We start from the raw sequence: 20,308 nt of genomic DNA on the forward strand, positions 1-20,308 counted from the left end.
TTATTATTATTATTATTATTATTATTATTATTATTATTATTATTATTCCCTTTCTGTTCCATTATCTCTCTTTATCTCAACCCATTAATTTTATTTTTCTTTTTCCTTCTGGCATTCTCCATGATCCCACTGCTGGCAAGGAGAAGTGAGTGAGCTGCTGTGTGATGCTTAACTGCCTACTGGATGAAATCATGACACAGGGGCTAACTACCAGCATACAGGTTATTATAATTTAAATTAAATATATTCAATAGTAAAGCACACAGGAAAAGTAACTAAATATGAACACTTGATGGTGTGCTCAAGATTTGCTACATTAACCTCTAAATTATTCACTCAGGAAAGAGATGTGGGAGACACTGCAAACAGTTCTGTGAAAACACTGTTTTGGTACTTGGGGAGAGCTAGAGAGAAAAACTGAATGTGAGAGGGCACCAAGATCAGTTCCCCTCACAACACAAACCCTGCGTGCCTTTCCCACCTTGCCACATGGAATTATAACCAGAAAGGTACAGGAATACACTGTTCAGAGATTCACAATGGTTTCCACAGAAGGAGAAGCTAAATTGACTGAAAAGTCATAGCTCAAAAATAAATGAACTAGTAAGAGAGAAAACTACACTTGATCAAAAGAACCTATGGAATTATTCTTCACTTTTTATCTTAAAATGATAATTATCAGCCAAAGAGATTAATAGGCTCCAAACTTACCCATAAGAAAATATTTTTCATGCCAGAAAGAAATGATATAAGAAATTTATGAGTCTAGGATGTCATGGAAACAAAAAGGACGTGTAGGTTCAAAATGTATTAAACCAGTTAATCACGTCTACTAAAACATCTGGATTTAGCTTTTCAGGGAGTCCCCAGCAAAGTGGTTGCTAAAAGATGAAAGAATGAAATAATTGAGAATAACTTTCGAGTACCTCAAGAACAACAACTTTCAAGGGCAACAGCCCAATAGCTGGGCAACCCACCTGGAGTACAGAGCTCTGGAGACAGCACAGTGTGGAGGGCTGGGAAGAGTTTCTCAAATAGGAAAGGTAGTGGGATGTGTTCATCTGACACAATGGCTTAAGCCTCAGGTTCCCAGATCCCAAAGGACAGTATTATTCAATCCAACAGCTAAGCTCTTCCAATGCAAGGGACCAGATTACCCTCTGCTGTTAGAACTGTTTCACTTTGTATATTTAATTTTTAATTTTTTTAATTTTTTTCTTTTTAAGCTGGAAAGTTGATTTCCCATGGTTCTAAGTACAACCTTTAAGTCTTCAAATGTAAATAGTCTTTCTCTCTTCTGCAAGCTATCATTAATGTAAAAAAACCTCCAATGTATTCAGTTTTTGTAGGTTTTTCATAAGTTAGCTACAGCTTTTTCCTGCACGGTGATCCTTAGGAATGTTTTCTACATTCTCACAGATGCCTACTCTCACCAGGTTACATCTAAACAAAACTTCAAATAAATTATCAGTTCTATGTGAAGGAGAGAATCATTAACACAGATTGGGTGGTGGAGTATAGAAAGAGAAATAGGAGTTTTGATGTTATTACTTTCATCCTCTGAAACTCAGATCAGCCAATATTTTCACGACTACATCTGCAATCATGCATTTAAAAAATGAAAGTCGAGAAAAAAACCCACAAATTAAAAAGTCAGGAACATCTCTGCATGATGTTTTCTTATTAAAAACCCTCACTGTTTAGAAGTCCAAATAAGCCAGTTTTCCCCTTTCAGAATTTCCCCCTCTTTCTCGGTTATCATGCAAGCAGACAACTTCTAAACGAAAACCAGAGTGAATTAACAATTTAACACTTCATTGTACTGTATCTGAATAGCAGAAAAGCAAATTCTGAAGATAGCCTTTCAAAATTAAATTCAGGTGTAAAGGTTAAAGGAGCCAACAGGGACGAAAGAAGCTGTAAGATAATACAGAGGGTGGTTTGCTGCATCAGTAGGCACCTTGCAGGAATACTGTTCCACTGAAAATTGTGAATCATCACCTCATTTCCCCACTGTTTATATTTAAAAAGGCAGGATGGGACATACTATGCAGTACTTACCAAAAACTTGAAGGAATGTCTGTTTTTTGTCATTTCCTGCTTTGTTTTTAGCGTTGCAGATATAAGGACCCGCATCGATATTTTTAATATCTCTTATGGTTAGTTCTGAATTGCTTCCTCTCAGCACATATTTTTCATTTGCTTCAATAAGTTTGCCATTCCTGAAAAAAAAAATAAGAACAATGTATAACTCAACCAGTAGGTTCCAAACCTACTGGTTTCCAAACCTATGGTCTATGAAAGCATCAATATGCTGAAAATAATACTTGAGGGAAGAGACTGCTAATATGCTGGCCTTAAAAATGCATTAATTGGCAATATGTAGAGAAGGGAATTGATTTTAGGATGGCAAAAATTGGTATTCAGGATCACAGTGTTTTACCATAAGAATGTGCATATTCTAGACACAGGTAATACATTCTGAACTGCATCTTGATGTTCAAGACCCCAGCTGCACAACATTATTGTCAGGTTATAAAATAAATATGTATTAAAAATACTACGATATCTTTGTTCTTAAACGTTCTATATTGACCTAACGTTAGAAAAATGGTTGTGAATAGAACTCTGACATATGGTTTACACTCAAGGAAGGACAGAAGGAAATTGTTTAAATACACACTTGTGTGTGAAAAATATTTAAAAACATATTTTCTAATTTTAACTGCTGCAGTTAACAGTAGTAACAACTTAGCAACTTCTAAAAAATTTACATTACATACACGTAGAGCCTATTGGCACATCAAGAACCCTTCCAATTTATTTCCACTCAGTTGTTGTTGGCCAGCCACAACTTGGTAAGCAGGCATGTCTCCAGATGTTAGAATGAGTTCTGACCAGATGGTACAGAAATAATAAAACCTGTGAACAATTTTGAGGGCTGAGCGAGGCTTGACCGTTCCATTTGAGCACCTTGGCACGCACAAACAGCTTCTTTTTTAAGAGTGCAATTTTAACTTTTAATATTTTTTTCTGATTCTGCCTAGTTTGTAAAGGATTCCTTTGATCTTATTTCCGTTGGTTCATCAACAGCCCCTTCTCACAACCACCTGTCTAGAAATTGCTTGATTTTCATAAGCACTGATAATGCTGCTGACAACGCCAATTTATTGAAAACAGATTATTTTAAAATAAAAATAATATACATTACTAAAATATTCTATTCTATTCAATGTGCCTAGTTTTGGACATCTAAATTTAACTCAAGATTTAAGCAACAATTATTTTCATTTGATTCTCATCTAACGATAATTACTTACATTTCATAATTTCTGAAATTATATTTTCCCTAAAAGTGAGGATACTGCTTATTTATTGGGAGCATTAATATCTGTTAATAGGAATCTCCTGGCATCTATATAGCTTGCATTTTAGTAACATTTTTTTGTAAATAACTGTAGTCCACTTAGCTGTCAACTTCAAGACATTATTGTGATATTTGTTCATTTTGTTTCTAAAGCAAATCATAGAAATTGTTTTATAGACCAATAATAATCTAGTTTTCCACATTAGGTGGTCTCACAGAAAAAAAACAAAACCAAAACCAGAACAAACATACAAATAAAAAAACCAACCCACACAGCAATAAACAACCAACCATAAAAAATCCCCAACAACCAAAAACTCCTCAGTGATTTCTTTTAGGAGACAAAAGTCTATATTCAAGGTCAGAAGTAACTTCCAGATGCCTGTTTTCACAAATCACTGATATCTATGGCACTTTCTAAGCAGAAATGAGCATTTCCCTGGACCCTCCAGTGAACACGAGAGATTCAGACTGATGCTGAAATTAGATAACAGGAAAATATGAATAACACATTTAAAGCAGATTATTTCTTTTGTAAGATAATTCTAAGTCCTGTCAGTAAAGATCAGGAAATTGATCCAGCTAAACTTTACCGGTGTAATTTATCACCACAATTGTAAACAATCATCATGTTTTCAGCAGGACTATTCGCATGAGTAAAGATTTCCAGTTCATGACTTGTATCTACATTAGGATCTTAATCTTTCAGTCCTGGCTAATTTAATTTCATTAGAGCATTGCTTCTCTGAAGGTTATCTTTACATTAATGCAATATCAGCTTCAATAGAGATATCAGTTAAACAGCAAAAGAATTAGATTCTCTTGGTCCATGAAATATCCACTCTCTCTCTCTCTCTCATTCTATATATATATATATATATATATATATATATATATATATATATATATATATTAAATAGAGCAGCAACTAAACCTTGCTGACCTTTCTTCTGGCCTAGGTGTTTCAAAATGACTAATTTTTAAGTGAACTAAAATATCTTTTGAGAAAAAAAAAATACACATTAGTTCAGATACATTCATTTTAAATTGACAAAATCTTAAACATCGTCAGCACCTGGAAATGAAAAGGGTCAATGTAAACAGTTCAAGCTTGAACACATTATGCAGTGTCTTAAAGAGGTTAAAGCTTAAGACTATTTGTTCATCATCTTGCTTACAATCAACAGAGGAATATATGTCACTTTAATAGTACTGTCATCTGATTTTAAAAATACAGACATTTTTCATGCCCTAGCTGAAGCTGACTTGTTAAACTCAGTTCATTGGAAACCAAAAAGGAAACAAAAGAAACATCAAGGGAATCTACTTTTGAATTGACTAAAATATCAGTGGATTGTAAGCAAGGTGGGGCTACTTTTGGATAGATACAAATTCTGCAGTCCTCGCCAGAGAAACTTCAGTAGACCCAATGAGCGAATAATTCATGTGAGAACCCATTTTAAAAGGCAACACAAGAACACTGAACTGGGTATAAAAAAAGTCCATAATCTTGATGAACCACCTCAATAGACACGGATGCACTTTCTATACTATATAATGAAAATCTTCCAGCAGGATGGAGTACAAATCATTCCCTTTTTTTCAGAACTTTTCCTCAGCTTGGTATATTTTTGAGTGTTTTGCAATGACACATCAGGAAATGGCATGATTATTCTCTATGATAATAGTTTTCATCTTTCTGAAGCTATTAGCTACACGTAGCTATTCTGAGAATTCAGAAAACAGACTTCCATTAAATCATTTTATTGCACATGCCCATTTTACAAATGGTTAACCTGAGGCAAATTAAATAAAGTGACTGAACTCACAAAGATAAAAGGTACAGTTGGACATAAAACTGAACATTATTTCCATAACTTGCCCTTAACAAAGATTATAACCCTTCCAAAATCAGCATTAAAATTTAATCAAGTTAAAGCCATAATTCCACTTGTTTATTAAAATAGAAACTTAAAACTGAGTTTACTATAAACTTACATTCAACATCAAAAAGTAAACTGAACAAGATGAAATTGGGAATAATTGGCTATTGATTCCGATAAACTGATTCAATTAGGTTCTCAATGGATGACAAGCACATTAATATTAGATGAATCAGTTTTGATAGACTTTCCTACCACTGACAATGCTTTTTAGATTTTTCTCAAAATCAAGAAAGATTATGTTGATCTAGTTTTTCTATGTTCGGTCTAATTTCTAAAGAAAAAGAATCTAAAGTCTTATAGAAAGCAAAGGTCTTTAACTTGGCATAATTGTTAGGTAAGGCCAAAGACAAGGAAAAGAGATCAGCTGATTCTGATTTCTTTTAACTGGCTATCTATATGTTGGTGAAAAGAAACCTTAAATGTTCAGAACAGAGAATTTAGAAATTTGATGCAGAAATTTAGTACTATATTACAATTGAGAAACTTTTGTTTCCTCTAGAAAAAAATAATTTATCTGTCTCCGTCTTTTTTCCCTGTTTGCATATCAATAATAATATCCTATCACAGGGATAAGGGGCCTTTCCCACCTACCACTTTAAAAACCTCTCACTTTCAGGAAATATAAAAGCAAGAATATTTTCTACTGACAAGAATTTACAATCTAATAAGACAAAATAAAAAGAGAATGAAAGGGGGAAAAAAAAAGCAACAGGGAAGGGAGGCACATAAGCCAATATTCTTCATTCCTGAAATGGAAACAAACCAGAAACCTCCACACTGAATATTCAATACCCGGTCCACAAGCCTGTGAAGTTTTTGTAAAATCTTTTAAAAATATTTAATGAATAGTTTAAAAAACTCAGCACTTTCAGGGCTGGCAAACTAATAAGCAATCCTTCAGGAGGCTCTGGTAAGTGGACACAGAGGTAAGTGCCTCTCTCTGTAATATTTGTAAAATATTATATATATATATATAATATACAAAATTAAAATATATTGTATGTTTTTATATATTATATAATCGTAAACTATATATTTACATAACATGGGAAAAATCTCACAACAATAAACAGGGATATCCACAAACTGCAGAAATTTATGCATTCTTTCTTAACAATATAGACACTATAATATTGGCTGTATTAAACCAAAGTCACTTAGGATAGCAGATTCCAGGCAACTCTTAAGATTTTTGTTCAGGTAAGAGAGACACTGTAAAAAATTACTTCAAAGACATTAAATAAAAGGAATATTAAACCATAGTTTGACTTCAATATCAGTTCCTTAATTTGGGCTCTACATATTTTGGGTATCTTTTTCCTCCTCTTCACTAAATTTTGAATTCTAAGATACATTAATTCCTCAACTTTTCATTCTATTGATTTACATTTCCTGGGATTCAACCTGCACAAAAGAAAAATTCAAATTCATATTTGATGTTCGGCTTATTAAGATGAAGGTATCAGTCAAAGGAAAATAACCTTAGTCTAACATTGTTCAAAGGTTCCAAAGAAGATTAAGAATTAAAGGAAATTCCTTCTATGCCCATTTTGCAAATGGAATGACCTTTTAATTCACCTGAAATAATATAAGTAGATGCAAATTATTCAGGTCTAAAATAGAAATGTGCACTGGTATGAGGTGTTGAGATATTTTATATCCCAGGACTGATGCACATCTTTGTTCAAACGGAAAGAACACAGAGTGTATAGATATTTAAATTTTTACAAATGTTATACGGTAAGTGTTCCCAAATGACATAGCTGTACTACGCTCATGTCACTGATAAAATCAAAAAACCATACATGAGCTTTAAAAGCAATTCTATTTTCAAAGCATTTTAAACTTTTAAAATTATATTAAATTACACTGAAACTTATTCAGTGAAACATCTCTGTGTCCTACAGGTGTCTGAAGCCATATCTCCTCTCAATCTCATTAAAATGGAGAGTTAGGGTTAGAATCTATTTTTACAGATGGGAAAAATGTTATCTTTTTACCAATATTGCTGATTTGTATTGGACATTTATTTATTGCACAAATGCCTATGTTTTTTACCTGATACATTCATGTGAAAAGTTGTTGTTACATTTTTCTTGTGTTGTTTTTGGGAAATGGACTCATTTCTTCAGCTTTGTTTCCACTCACACATGAAGAAATCATGACAATACGGTATTTTTGTTACTTTTTATGTTTATTTCACTTGCTGGTAACCTGAGTGCAATTGAATTTGTGCAAGTTCATTCACTTATTAATGCTTAATCTAGCTTTAGCAGTTACAATAGAAACAGACAGCAAATGCTCCTAAAATTCAGCAGAGAAATTAAGGATACACAGCTTAATGGACTGTGGTGGAAAATCGTGAGGCATAAAAACAATGTGCCCTGATGTGCAGCCCTCAAATGAACTCACCTATACCAACTGATTTCAGGTGGAGGTGATCCAGTGGCTCTGCAGAACAAAGTTATTGCCTCTCCTCGGTCTGCAGTGGCATTGAAGGATTTCTGTAGCAGAATAATTGCAGGGGGAACTGGAAAAAATCATACATTACATCCTTTTAATGAAAAAGAAAATAATTTATGTGTTTCTGGAGCAATTTAAAGTGCAGGATAGGATCCTTTGCTAATTTGGGAATTTATGGTTACACTTGGGAATCAAGTCACAGTATGAAACACTTCTATGAGTATTTCTTTCCTTTTCTTAAACACAGGACTTCTAATATTTTCAGGACATCTATAGCAGTTTTTTCTGTAGAATAAATATTTTAAAGTCTTTTTCAGCAGATCTTCAATATTCATAGAGAAGATTCTAAGATGACAGTAGTTATACCGAAGGTATAAGACAATACATACATAAGACATAAAACTATGCTCTGATGTCAGATAGTGCTTTTAAAAGAGGTGTCCATATGTAGGAGTCTTGATTATGAATATTTAACTTTTTTTGCTGAACTCTTGCATACCTCCTGGGCAGGAGTATCACCAGCTTTCAAAGTGGAAATGTGATAGAACCCAATGGATACAATCTATTCGTATTTCTAAAAACTGTAATTGAGTTCTGAGAGCGACAAATGGTTTCTGTTCTTGATGTGTCATTACTAAAGTTATTACTAAAATTGTAACAGTTCCCAGAGAACCTCTACGAGACAGAAAAATTAGCAATAATATTTGAGACAGCACAACTCACAGGCTGCCATTTAATATATCTGTTCATTTGGTAATTTTCACATGTCTGTCCAAGGTCTGTTTCCATTGACTAATAAGCAAATATGAAGTGTTCAAGGCCAAGTTGGACAGGACTATGAGTAAACTGCTCTAGTGGAAGGTGTCTCTGCCATGGCACGAGTATTGGAATTAAATGATCTCTAAGGTCCCTTCCAACCCAAACCATTTCATGATTCTACGAAACATACAAATGAAAACAATCCCAGGAGATTGGAAGGAAGAGGATATGTGTAAAAGACAGAATGTCACAGAAAGGAAGAGGAAAGGGAAAAGGAGATTAAAGCTTCAGAAAATACAGGTCTCTGCTAGCAAGAACATCCTGTCAGAGTTACTCAGTTATCCCTTTTACATTTATACTTCATTAGAGAAAAGAAGACGTAACAGAAAACCCCAATGAATTTGCTTTTGGCTTCCCAATGTACTTCAACGGTTTTTCTCATCAAACATTGAGAATCAACTTCTGTTGCTTTGCTCCAAATATTTCATCTTTAATATTCTACTTCAGAAGCCCTTCCAGTTTCTGAACCTTAAATATATCAAATTATCATAAAATCATGTACCAGAATTATCAGTAAATAGTAAGCCTATGTTGTTATACACTTTTCACACTTCTCTACGGTGTGTTTTACTGTTTTTCACAGATCACTTCTCTCCTATCTAAAATTTTCTCTACTCAGCATACAAAAACCATGTGGTGTGCAACAGCAATTCCTCCATCTCCAATAAAAAAGTGTTGCTTAAAAAGTGTTTAATACATTTTAGTTATTTTTAGCCACTTTTCAGTGCATTCTATGTGAAAATACACTTAGGAACATGAGGAGATGAACCAATTTTTTGCCAGAAGCAGCAGGTTCTTTACTGCTCACAAATAAGAACTACAGGACTATGACTTGGTTAAGCACATTACTTACGTGCCTTAATCTTCTAAGAGATACAGTAATGACAATGAAATGGAATTATTTTTCTCATCATTATTACTGGGAAGACATCTGTTTATCTTTGATTCTATTCTTGTATGTATGTCGTATTGAACTAAAATGTGAACAAAAGACCACTACAATTTTCATCTATTTCTGGATATTACTCTAAAAGCTATTTTGGACCAAATTTTATACATCAAATTTTATGTAGGAAGACCCATTTATTACTATAAATGAAGCAGAAAATAGCTCTTAATTGATGCCATTCTACATGAGCAACCATGTCAGAATCACTTGTTTGGCAATTCTTTCTCCTCCCAATATTGAAAATTAGAGCTAAGTGAGTGTTAGAATTCTTGTCTAGAGTCATAATAAATGTATGAAGAACCCAATTTGTGTTTCTAATCCATCAATAAATTATGTAAAGTCAAACCACAGTTTGCAAAGTAGTGTTTTAGATTAAATACAGACTCTCTCAGCTCAAGTGTATATAAATATCAGATAGAAGTGAAAGGTGATCAGAAGGCAGAATCATATCCATCTACATAAATAGCAGCAGAAGAAAATCTCATTCAGCATTTTAAACGCCACTGGATGCACTGTTGGAATTGCAGATAACCAGGAGTGGAGGTAATGCAGCATCAGAATGAGCTAGCCACAACAATCTAAAGAATTCTGCTTCAAAGACTGCTGCTTGACTTCTGGGATTTAGCAATACCTGTGCCAGAACCTGCTCTTTCTGCTGACACTAACTGAGAATTCAACTTAGATAACGACTTCTGTAAACTGAGGTTTGCCAAGAAGGACCAGTCAAGGGCAAAGTATTTAAGGTTCAGAATATAAAATGCATGGTAGAAAAAATTTCATTGCAAAACTGACATTAAACAGAGGGCATAGATAAAAAATGACCTTTATGAACTGCGTCCTTTCCAGGCAATATATGAAGAGATATTTATCTTTCAACAGGTCAACCCTGAATTTAGGAGAGGTTGAGTAAAATGCCCCGTCTTGTCTCAATTAATTCATTTTCCTTCTTAGAGGTTTATTATAAACTTATAAATTGTATAATTCAAATTTTTAGGTAACTCCTTATAAATTTTATTCCTCATAAAAAAAATTCAAAAATCTATAAATAAGACTTTTAATCTTAATAAAATATATCTATGACTTTTAAAACAGTTCATAAAGTACGTAAATGCAGTGAGGGTGAATAATTATGAAAAATCAATTGCAGTTTAACTGTAAATGACAAAACATTGAAAAATACAGAGTGAACAGGACTGCTATAATCTGCTACTCAGGTTTTGTAGTAATTGTTAATGTTCTGTGAATGATTAATAACAACAATTGGGTTTTACATATTTATATTTACTGATACTGTGAAATGCAATGATTCTATTTACATAGTAGACTAGATTTTTTTTCAATATTAAGCAATTACATTTTTGGGAAAACAATACTAAACAGATGTAACAATTATATTAACTAGTTTAATAAGTATTTTTTAGAAGTTGATATATGTTAAAATAGGATCTAACAATCAAATAAAGCAACAAGTCAATTCACCAACTTTTATTCCTTACCATTCACGATAACAATTATGTCCCGAAAGTCAATTTCTCCTCTCGCTTCCACTCTTCCTTCACATCTGTATACTCCTTCATCACTTTTATTGATTTTAAGAATTTGGAGATTATTGTTTGCTAATACTGCAAATCGATCTAGAAAGGCAAATAAGAGATTAAGTAGAGTTAGTAAATCAAGACAACATGATGAACACTAACTTAAATTAGTAATATTCATGTACTTTCTCTGTAAAATATGAATGCTCATTGAGAAAACATTTGTTAATTATAAGTAAAATGTCCACTGAGAAATTAGGGGGTTTTCTCATTGTAAAATGCATTGCCATTTCCTAAATTTCAGTATGGATTTTCCATCCATAAATTCCTACTTAATCACCAAAGGAGTCACCAAATTTAAGTCAAATTTACAATTTATTGCAAAATGAGTGGAATATTCATGAGCATCTACATAGAATACCTAAAAAGATTAAGTGGAAAAAATATTCAAAATATAAATTGAGAAATTTATGATAAAATAAACAAGAAAATGCTGCTTCTCTCTTTATCTAGATTAGCCAAGTATCTTTGAGCCCATTCTATACCATTAAGTCTAATGATTTTCAGCTTGCTTTACCCCCTTTCCCTCCCCCTCTTCCTTTCCTCAATCACTCTTACTCAAAGATGTGTCTCACCACAGTCTAACACCACATAGAAATGGGTACAAAGACATAATCCAAAAAAAAGCACTCTATTATCTGCACATGCCAGAATAAAATGAAATTCAGTGGCCTTTCTGAGTAGTTGAAGTTCATTGCAAAAATCAGATTCTGAACTACCACTTTTCTGTACATGCAGCAGCAAAGTTATAATCTGCAAGAGTAAACTGGATGCAAATTTAACTTTTCCTCTCCTGTCTGTCTGGACTAGTGCATTGGGTTTACAGGCTGATGTGTTGGCCCCAGGAAAGAGCATAATATCCACCTTGTAATCCATGTAAGACCCCGTGTTGCAACATGTTTATCCTGAACAATTGCAACCCTCTGAAAGGACTCACACTGGAGCGGTTATGGACTGATCACAATCCCCCTTCCCCAATCTCCCCGCTCTCCTTGGAGTCAGCAATGAAAGAGTAAATTTAAGACTGAGAAAAAGCAGAGGGAAGGTGTTGCTTTAATTCTGTCTTTGCGTTTAATTAACCAACTATATTTAACTGGCAATAAATTTATTTTCCCCAATTCAAATCCATTTTGCTTGTGCTGGTAATTCATAAGTGATCTCCATCTTTATCTCAACACCAAAGTCGAACCAACCAGCTGCAGTTGTAGCACCTCTGGGATAATGTATTTAAGGGGGAAAGTTACTGTGCAACAGCACGTGCAGATGAAGAGAGGACTGAGAAAGTGAGAGGAAGAACCCCGCAGACACCAAGGTCAGTGTAGAAGGAGAGACAGGAGGTGCCCCAGGTACCAGAACAGAGATTAAGACCCAGAAGAAGAGAGATATGTGGGGAAGATATTCTTTTAAGATTTGCTTTTATTTCTCACTATCATACTCTGATTTGATCGGTAATAAATTAATTTTTTCCCCAAGTCAAGTCTGTTTTCCCATGAGGGCAACTGGTGAGTGATCTCTCACCGTCCTTATCTCAACCCATGAGCCTTTTTTTATATTTTCTCTCCCCTGACCAGCTGAAGAGGAGTACTGTCCATAGAAAAAAGCAGCTTTGGTAGGCAGCTGGCATCCAGCCAGGGTCAACCCACTACACCTGTTGAGGAAGGCAAGTGACAGAGAGGCTGGGTGGGTGCCTGGAAGTTGGCCAAGGTCAACATTAATGGAATCTTTTGAGGAAAATTGCTTCCTACAGTTCACGTATGTGGGTTTTGAAGAACCTGCATACTTGTTATTCAGCTGCCTTTCTTGTTCTATTTGCTCCAGTGTCATCCTTTCAGCACTGGAGGATGACAAGATTTACTAGCTTTCAGTTTTAACTAGAAACCAAATGACTTCTGTTTCAGTAGCAAGAATTCTATCATAAAATAAAGAGAGAAATGAAAAAAGAAAATTTAATTATGCTTCACCTGATAGAAGTTTACAGGACATCAATGTCCTCAACACATTTACGCTAATTATGTCTGGTTTATAAACTCATGCTTGAACATTAATGCCATTTCACACACTGCCACCTAGAAATTATATAATCTTTTTCTTTCCTACCCCTACACAATTCCCAGAGAACTGTGCCTCCAAATGTTTTGAAAAGGTGAGATCCAGCCCCTCCTTAAATTAATTGCTAACTTTTTCTTTATTTTTTTTTTTTTTACATAAATATTTAATGCCTGAGAAGAACGAGAGGACTGGAGGTCATATTTATTTCTTTAAAACACTGAAAAAATGAAGGTTCAGGAGGGTTCCTGTTCCTTAGTAACAAGAAGCAAAAACTGTAAGTGTTGGTTGGATAATTTTGCAACTTTCATTGAAGAAAAATATAATGGAAACAACAATAGACATCCCCATGAGTAAACTTGTTATACCACAAGAAAAATATTTTGGGTCTTTTTTCACCACTAATACTGTCTACATACAGTCAAAATTAATATACCTTATATTATAATCAAGCTTAGAAAACAGAAGGTGGATTCAATGTGACTTTCTTTAGAAGTCATTGTTCTCCATGTTTTATCCCTTGGTAGGCTTGTGAAAAAGGAGCTCATGTTGCTGAAATAACAGCACTAAGTACATAATGATAGTATTCTCATTCAGCAGGAATCAACTGTGCATGGGTTGGAAGGGACCTTAAAGATCATCTAGTTCCTATCGTCTTGGGCAGGGACACCTTCCACTAGTCCGGGCTGCTCAGAGCTCCATCCAACCTGGCCTTGAACAATGGCAAGGTTGGGGCTTCCACAACGTCTCTGGGCAACCTAATGAGATGGTGCACACACACAGTAAAGTTCACTGTCCCGTGGATATCCTGATAAAAATTCTGTCCTTCACTAAACAGATTAGAGTCAGTGGATCTGGACAGTAACTGGGCATTACATTCCTCCATCCTATCACTATATTGTCTGGACTCAACCCACTCAGCTTCAAACACCTGATTTAGAAGAACAGCCAGACATGTGACCTTCCCCTTCAGTCATATCAGATGTTAAGTGGTAGCAAGAAGGATTGTCTGTGTCTTTTTAGAGCCTTGTAACCCAAGCTGGAGGTATTTCTGGCTGACAGTTTGCAAATTTTGCTGTGCTCTAGGTACATACCAGGCTGTGAGCTGAAAATGACATTCTCCTAAATTGCTAATTCTTGTTTTGTTTTCAGAATTTGTATTTTTCAAAATCTTCACTGTTTCAGTATATGTATATTTGTATATTTTTATATATATATATACATATATATACCAGATTTTTTGGGGGTAGAAGTTTGTGATTTCTTTTTAGTCTCTGTGTCTAGATGACAAAAGAAATAGGATATACAGAAGTAAGAAAGAACTTTAATCAAAATTTTCTTTTACAATAGAGAGGAAAATAAGACTAAGTCCAGAAACATCAACCAAGCTTTTTTTTCCCCAAAGAAACTGCACCACATTTGTTTATTTCATTTCATAAGACACCAAATAAACTTTTAATGTTCATTTTTTATATAAAACAGCAATTATTTTTTAAATGATAATAATTTTAAGTGCATACTGCTACCCCGAGTTTTATTACATGCAGAGACGAAGCTTGATGAGAAGGTGGATAAGGTGGTTCACTAAAAATGTTAGTTCCATTTCCAGAAAATGTGGAAAGTCTCAATTTCCATAAAGGTATATACGACTATTGAGATAGCACTGACAAATGATTCACAGTTTTTGAGGCAGTAAGTCAAAGAAATTCTAAGTCCCTAATTAATTGTCCCTCTAGAGGCTTAGGACTTGTATGTGGGGAACGTGGGGTTTATCTTCACCTGGGCTTTATCAGTCTAGCTTAACTTAACCCCAACACACACAAACTCTCACAAGAGTGCAAAAAGCCATTCCACCTGGAATTCTCTGAGCAACTATGCAAGTATCCCAAAGTCAGTGCAGTGTGTGGGCAGTGTCACTGCTTTGTGTGCACAGGGAAGCTCATCTGTGTGTGCTTTAAACATATGTTCAACTCCTACGTACCAGGCAGACCAGGAAGAGTTCCTGTGAAGGAGCTCACAGCAACCTTTTGGGCATTTGGACCCTCATGTTACATCCAGACAAAATTCCCAATTGGAAATAAAGACATATGAAGGAAACCATTCTATATTCTCTGCAGACCACAGAACCTGGTTAAATCATACTGAGACTCATGGGCTAGTCAAATCCCCCACTATAATGCGATTAGTCTTCTTTTACAATAATGTTTTAATATTAATTGGAATGTATAACTGAAAGAGTTACCAAAATACTAACTGTCAGCAATAGTTGTGACTTCCTCGTTCCGATACAACCAGCTGACAATGGGAGCAGGTGAACTGGTAACACGGCAAACAACTTCTGCATCTTCTCCCTGCCTGAACTCCTGTGGAGACACTATGTCTCGAAAAGTGAGCTTTTCTGAAAAGGAAAAATAAAAAAAGGAGAATACAGTAAGTGTCTTGCAGTTCACTCAGCATTAAAATTACATGTGACATCAAATCAGATAAATGTGACTATTACGCCTTCTCACTGTGATAAAAAAGAATTATTTCCATAATATATTTTTCCTAGATAAGACTCAAATGGTTCTAGACACATCATTTCCACTGTCTGTAAAAGTGACTTTACAAACATATTTTATTATGAAACATAAATCGTTCATGTTTTATAAATATATTTTCATTGTTTTCAATGTTCCAGAGCCCAGTTTTGAAACTCTGGGTCTTCGAAGTTTATGTATTCATGTTAATAGTCTATTTACTCTCTTTTGTGTTTTATTCCTCATTATTTTATTACTTAATTAAAACTTCATGTTTTTATTCTATCGAAACTTTCATCAAAACCACTAAAATTTGGAAAACTACCTAAAAAAGTATAGCTTCACTAAGTGAGAAAAACATCAGCTGAGTAAAACAGAAGACCTCAAAAGCCATTTAGAAATACCATGGAAAAACAACATTATTCAGTTATATGAAATTGTAGCATTATTTTTGGGAACTAACAAGAATTTTTAGGCCTCATAATAGTCTTTTAATTTTTCCAACCCCAAATAACCAAACAATATTCGATTGTATTAGTGGGTTGAATAAATTCAGTATTATTAGAATTTAGTGTTGGAAGTCCAAGATGGTATTAATCCATGATCTCATATGAGATCTAGCACAGAAACCAACTGCCTGACAAAAAAAAAAAATTCTGGAAGAGTTTCTTGCACACAAAATTAACAAACCAACCTATGCTGTCTCAGACCAAAGATGGCCAGTTATCTTTCAGAGGACACTTTGGAGAACATAAAGCAGAGATGCCGCTTCACCTCCATTTTTCTGTATTGATACAGGCTCAAATAATCCACAGAGTTCCCACAGCAGATGGACACACTTTCGTTACATACAGGTCTTATATAGCTTTGCATGAGGTGTTTGAAGTGTTTTACCATATGTAAGACAGGAAAAAACCTCTCGCAGACATCAGTGAGTCCTGAGCCAGGCTCTAAGACAACCAACAGATAGTGAGTGAGTCTATCCTGCTTTTTTCTTACCATACATAACAAATATGAATAAAGACACTTTTATATGTGAGTTCCCACAAACCTTGATATTTTAGTGGGGGTTTTCAGGTTTATGTGGCCTTAGAATTATTAAAATTACCACACGCAAACACTTCAAAAGACTTTCACCTTGCTCAGCAGTCTGTTAATGGAGTAACTGGCAGTTTTATGCATACAAATGAATTCCACAAAACTTGAAATCCTTTGAACTGCCAGCTTTCAAGCCATCACGTAATCACTTGTAACTGCTATCACCCTTTACATGGTTCTTTTATCAAAACATTTTTTTTAATTATATGTCTTTTGTTATGTGAGATATCTGTAGCCCTCAGAAGTAGAGCTTTACCATTCTACTCTGTATTTTCTGTCTCATTGTAATGTCTAAGCATTTAAAAACCTGTTCTCTAATCAAATTAGAGACTAACTCAGCTGAAAGGCTGATGGCATATGGCCCATCCTTTCACTGACAAACACCTTGCCTTACATATTCACTGTGTTTGTTTAATGTACTGCTTCTAGGCATCTTTAATTGATCTGAAGAATATTCAACTACAGTGAGAAAAAACCCAACAACAAATCTCCCAGTGAATCTCTTACCACAGTAGAATGTATTTATTTTTCAAATATACTCTTCAATTAGTTGCTTGCAATTGAAATGCATTTTGGTTACTTATCACCCCAAGCTTGTCAATGCTTTATGTCAAAATTCCATTATAAGGCCAAGATATCAAACAACTGACATAAAAGTAACCAATTCAGCAAAACTTCCACTTTTAAAATGTTACATATTGCACTTCCTGCAATAATAACTTTTATTTATATAATAATAAAATTTTATTTATACACATATTTGAAATATATTGTAGATATGCTTTTAATTAGAATGACATTGATCTGACCTGTTTCTCATATTTACTCACTTCTTTGAGAGGCATAGCATACAGTGCACCCTCCTAAGACAACATTCTAAAATACAAGGGAAAAGTGATCTACAATATTACTAAGTGACCACCCATTTGAGTCTTTGTCATAATATCCACTAACTAAACTGTAGGAGATGCAATTAGGTGGAAGAAAAAGACCAGAACTTGGGAAGACATTCTGATAGGCTTTCCTTTCTCTATACTAGTGCCTTTTAAAACATAGTCTTTCATTTGTTAATGGTAGTATTTTACTTACGATAAATTTCCAAAACTACAGTAGCTTCTTGAGTTTGTCCTTTAGCATCTGTTGCTTGACACCGATATATCCCAGCATCTTCTATGTTTGCATTGTAAATGGTCAGACGTGATCGAACTCCTTCTTTCTGAACAACCACTCTCTGACTAGAAACAATCTTCTCTCCTTGGGGATTGTACCAATCTATGCTGTCAGGCTCACCAATGGCTGCAAATGAAACCAAAAAACAACCCAAATTTAGCACTTCAGGACGATGTTACGCAGTGTACAAATTTATCCAACGCGTAGTCTACACAGTGTCAGGAATTTATGCAAAATTCAGGAAGAATTTCTTCATGGAAAGGGTTGTCAAGCACTGGAATGGGCTGCCCAGGGAGATGGTGGAAACACCATACCTGCAGGTGTTCAAGGGAAACTTAGTGCCATGGTCTAGTTGACCCGGTGGGGATCGGTCAAAGGTTGGACTCCATGATCTTAGAGGTCTTTTCCAACCTAAACAATTCTGTGATTCTATAGTGCCAGCTAACTGCTAACCTGTGAGAGTTGCCAAACTGTCAGTAGAAAGACAAGCAAGACAAAACCACAGGCAGATGTACGATTGCTGAGAGAGGATAAATAGCAGCTCAATAATTCAAGAGGGGTAAAAAGCCCAGAGACAGGTATAAAGTCCTAAAGGGAAGACACAGGCTGTTCAGCAGTCACTGGATCAATGGGTCAAGTCATCAGGTAGTTGCACTGTCAGTGTAGTCAGGTCATGTGTCACCATCAGTGGAAGATGCCAACTCAGAAACATCAAGGATGAGTGTCAGGCAGCTGCAAATGTAAACTCTTCTGACTGATAACTGCCTCACCAGAAAAACTCTTTGGCTCTCTCATTAGGCTGGAGAGGATGCTAAAGCTTAAGTAGGTAGCTTATTTGATTCCTTAATTTAGACAAATAAAAATATTTTAACTAAAAAAGCATCCTAACAGATATAAACAACCTTTACTGATACAGAGGATTCAAACTGAGTGATTAAGAGTGTGAAATGAAGAGATTCCAGACTGAAAATGTGAAGCCAGTGAAGAGCTAATATTTATCATGATTCTTACAAGTCAATATGAATATACAAAATTATGTTCATTTAATATTATGAATCAATTAATTCAGTTTTAAATATATAGGAAGTTCAAAAATTAACAAAAATTACATATCTATAAGTAAAATGAAGACATACCTGTGCACGTGAAGAATTTGGATTCACCCACACTGAGCTCAACTTTGCTAAGTGAAATTGTAACTTGAAGTAAAGCTGAAAAATATAAAGTAGGTTGTTAATACATTTGTATATTTGTCAGTTGAAATTTTTTATTGTCAGGTCTTGTATTTTTTTCATTCTATACACAGAACCTGTTCAACAAATCTGAAGTTTCAGCTAAACATTGTTATGCTTTGAACTAAAATACATATAGAGGTAGAGAAAACAATCAAAATAAAATGTTACATGAAAGATAACAACCTCATATCTCAAACCTGAGGACTAAATTAAAGGGGGAAAGGAGATTGGACTAGAGACCTTCTTCAGTCCCTTCCACCTTGAATTATCTTTTGCTCCCATGATCCTGGGAATAACCTACACAACGCAAGACAGTATTATTGGTGAGGGGGTTAATTATGCAAAATAACTATGTACTCTTCAGTAATCACATTTCCAGCATCATCATAATTCTAAGCACCTGTTTCTCTTTAACATCCATTATCTTAAAAAAATTGAACAATAAATGTTCATAAACCAACAGTGGATAAAATCAATCACGTTAATTTGAAGGTCTAATCAAGGCAGAAATCAAACAGGCAAAAAATGGACTCATTTTTTTAAAGAATTTTCATTTAGGATTCTACATAGTAGAGAACTGGGATGTATCTGAAGGTTAAGAAAAAATATTGGTCTGAAAATCCGGATTTTTAGTCTTGAAATATAGTAACTACCGTCTATTCTTTGTATGTGGAAATATTTTACCTTTTGGAAAACTGCAACACAAGATATAGATTATACTGAAAGTCATAATCACACCAAGATTCCTTCTGTATAATTGGCATGAAAGTCCAGCAGGACAAACATCTCTAGAGATGAAGAGTATTACACTCCGAACTAAATTTTTTCTCTCACAAATTTCACCCATGAATAACAACCTGATAAAACCCTCAATTATTCAGTTCTGCTGACAGTAAAAATTCAAGAAAAGATAAACACAGAAAAAAAATCATTAATCTCTATTGATAATACTCAGATAATGTGCCAACTAATACAATTAAGAGAAAAGTGTAATGAAATAGATTTTCTATTAACTTTCATGTAATCAGCCCAGATAAGCAAGAATTAGACAAGATTTGAATTTTTTCTTCAATAGTAGCATCAAAAACTACATCAAAAAAC

General features: G+C 34.5%; 1 protein-coding gene across 1 annotated transcript in view; it reads right to left on the bottom strand.

Annotated features, from left to right (window-relative positions):
- NCAM2 (neural cell adhesion molecule 2) overlaps nucleotides 1-20,308 on the bottom strand; it is a 277,252-nt gene that overhangs the window by 118,432 nt on the left and 138,512 nt on the right. The window contains exons 2-7 of the mRNA XM_027648691.1: nucleotides 19,109-19,183; nucleotides 17,892-18,098; nucleotides 15,440-15,583; nucleotides 11,041-11,178; nucleotides 7,726-7,843; nucleotides 2,062-2,222 (exon numbers count right to left, since the gene is read on the bottom strand). Of these exons, the coding sequence (XP_027504492.1) occupies nucleotides 2,062-2,222; nucleotides 7,726-7,843; nucleotides 11,041-11,178; nucleotides 15,440-15,583; nucleotides 17,892-18,098; nucleotides 19,109-19,183 (843 nt within the window). The remainder of the gene's footprint in view (nucleotides 1-2,061; nucleotides 2,223-7,725; nucleotides 7,844-11,040; nucleotides 11,179-15,439; nucleotides 15,584-17,891; nucleotides 18,099-19,108; nucleotides 19,184-20,308) is intronic.

This window comes from Corapipo altera, unplaced genomic scaffold (assembly GCF_003945725.1).
Source record: "Corapipo altera isolate COAL_440 unplaced genomic scaffold, ASM394572v1 58, whole genome shotgun sequence".
Classification (NCBI taxonomy): domain Eukaryota; kingdom Metazoa; phylum Chordata; class Aves; order Passeriformes; family Pipridae; genus Corapipo; species Corapipo altera.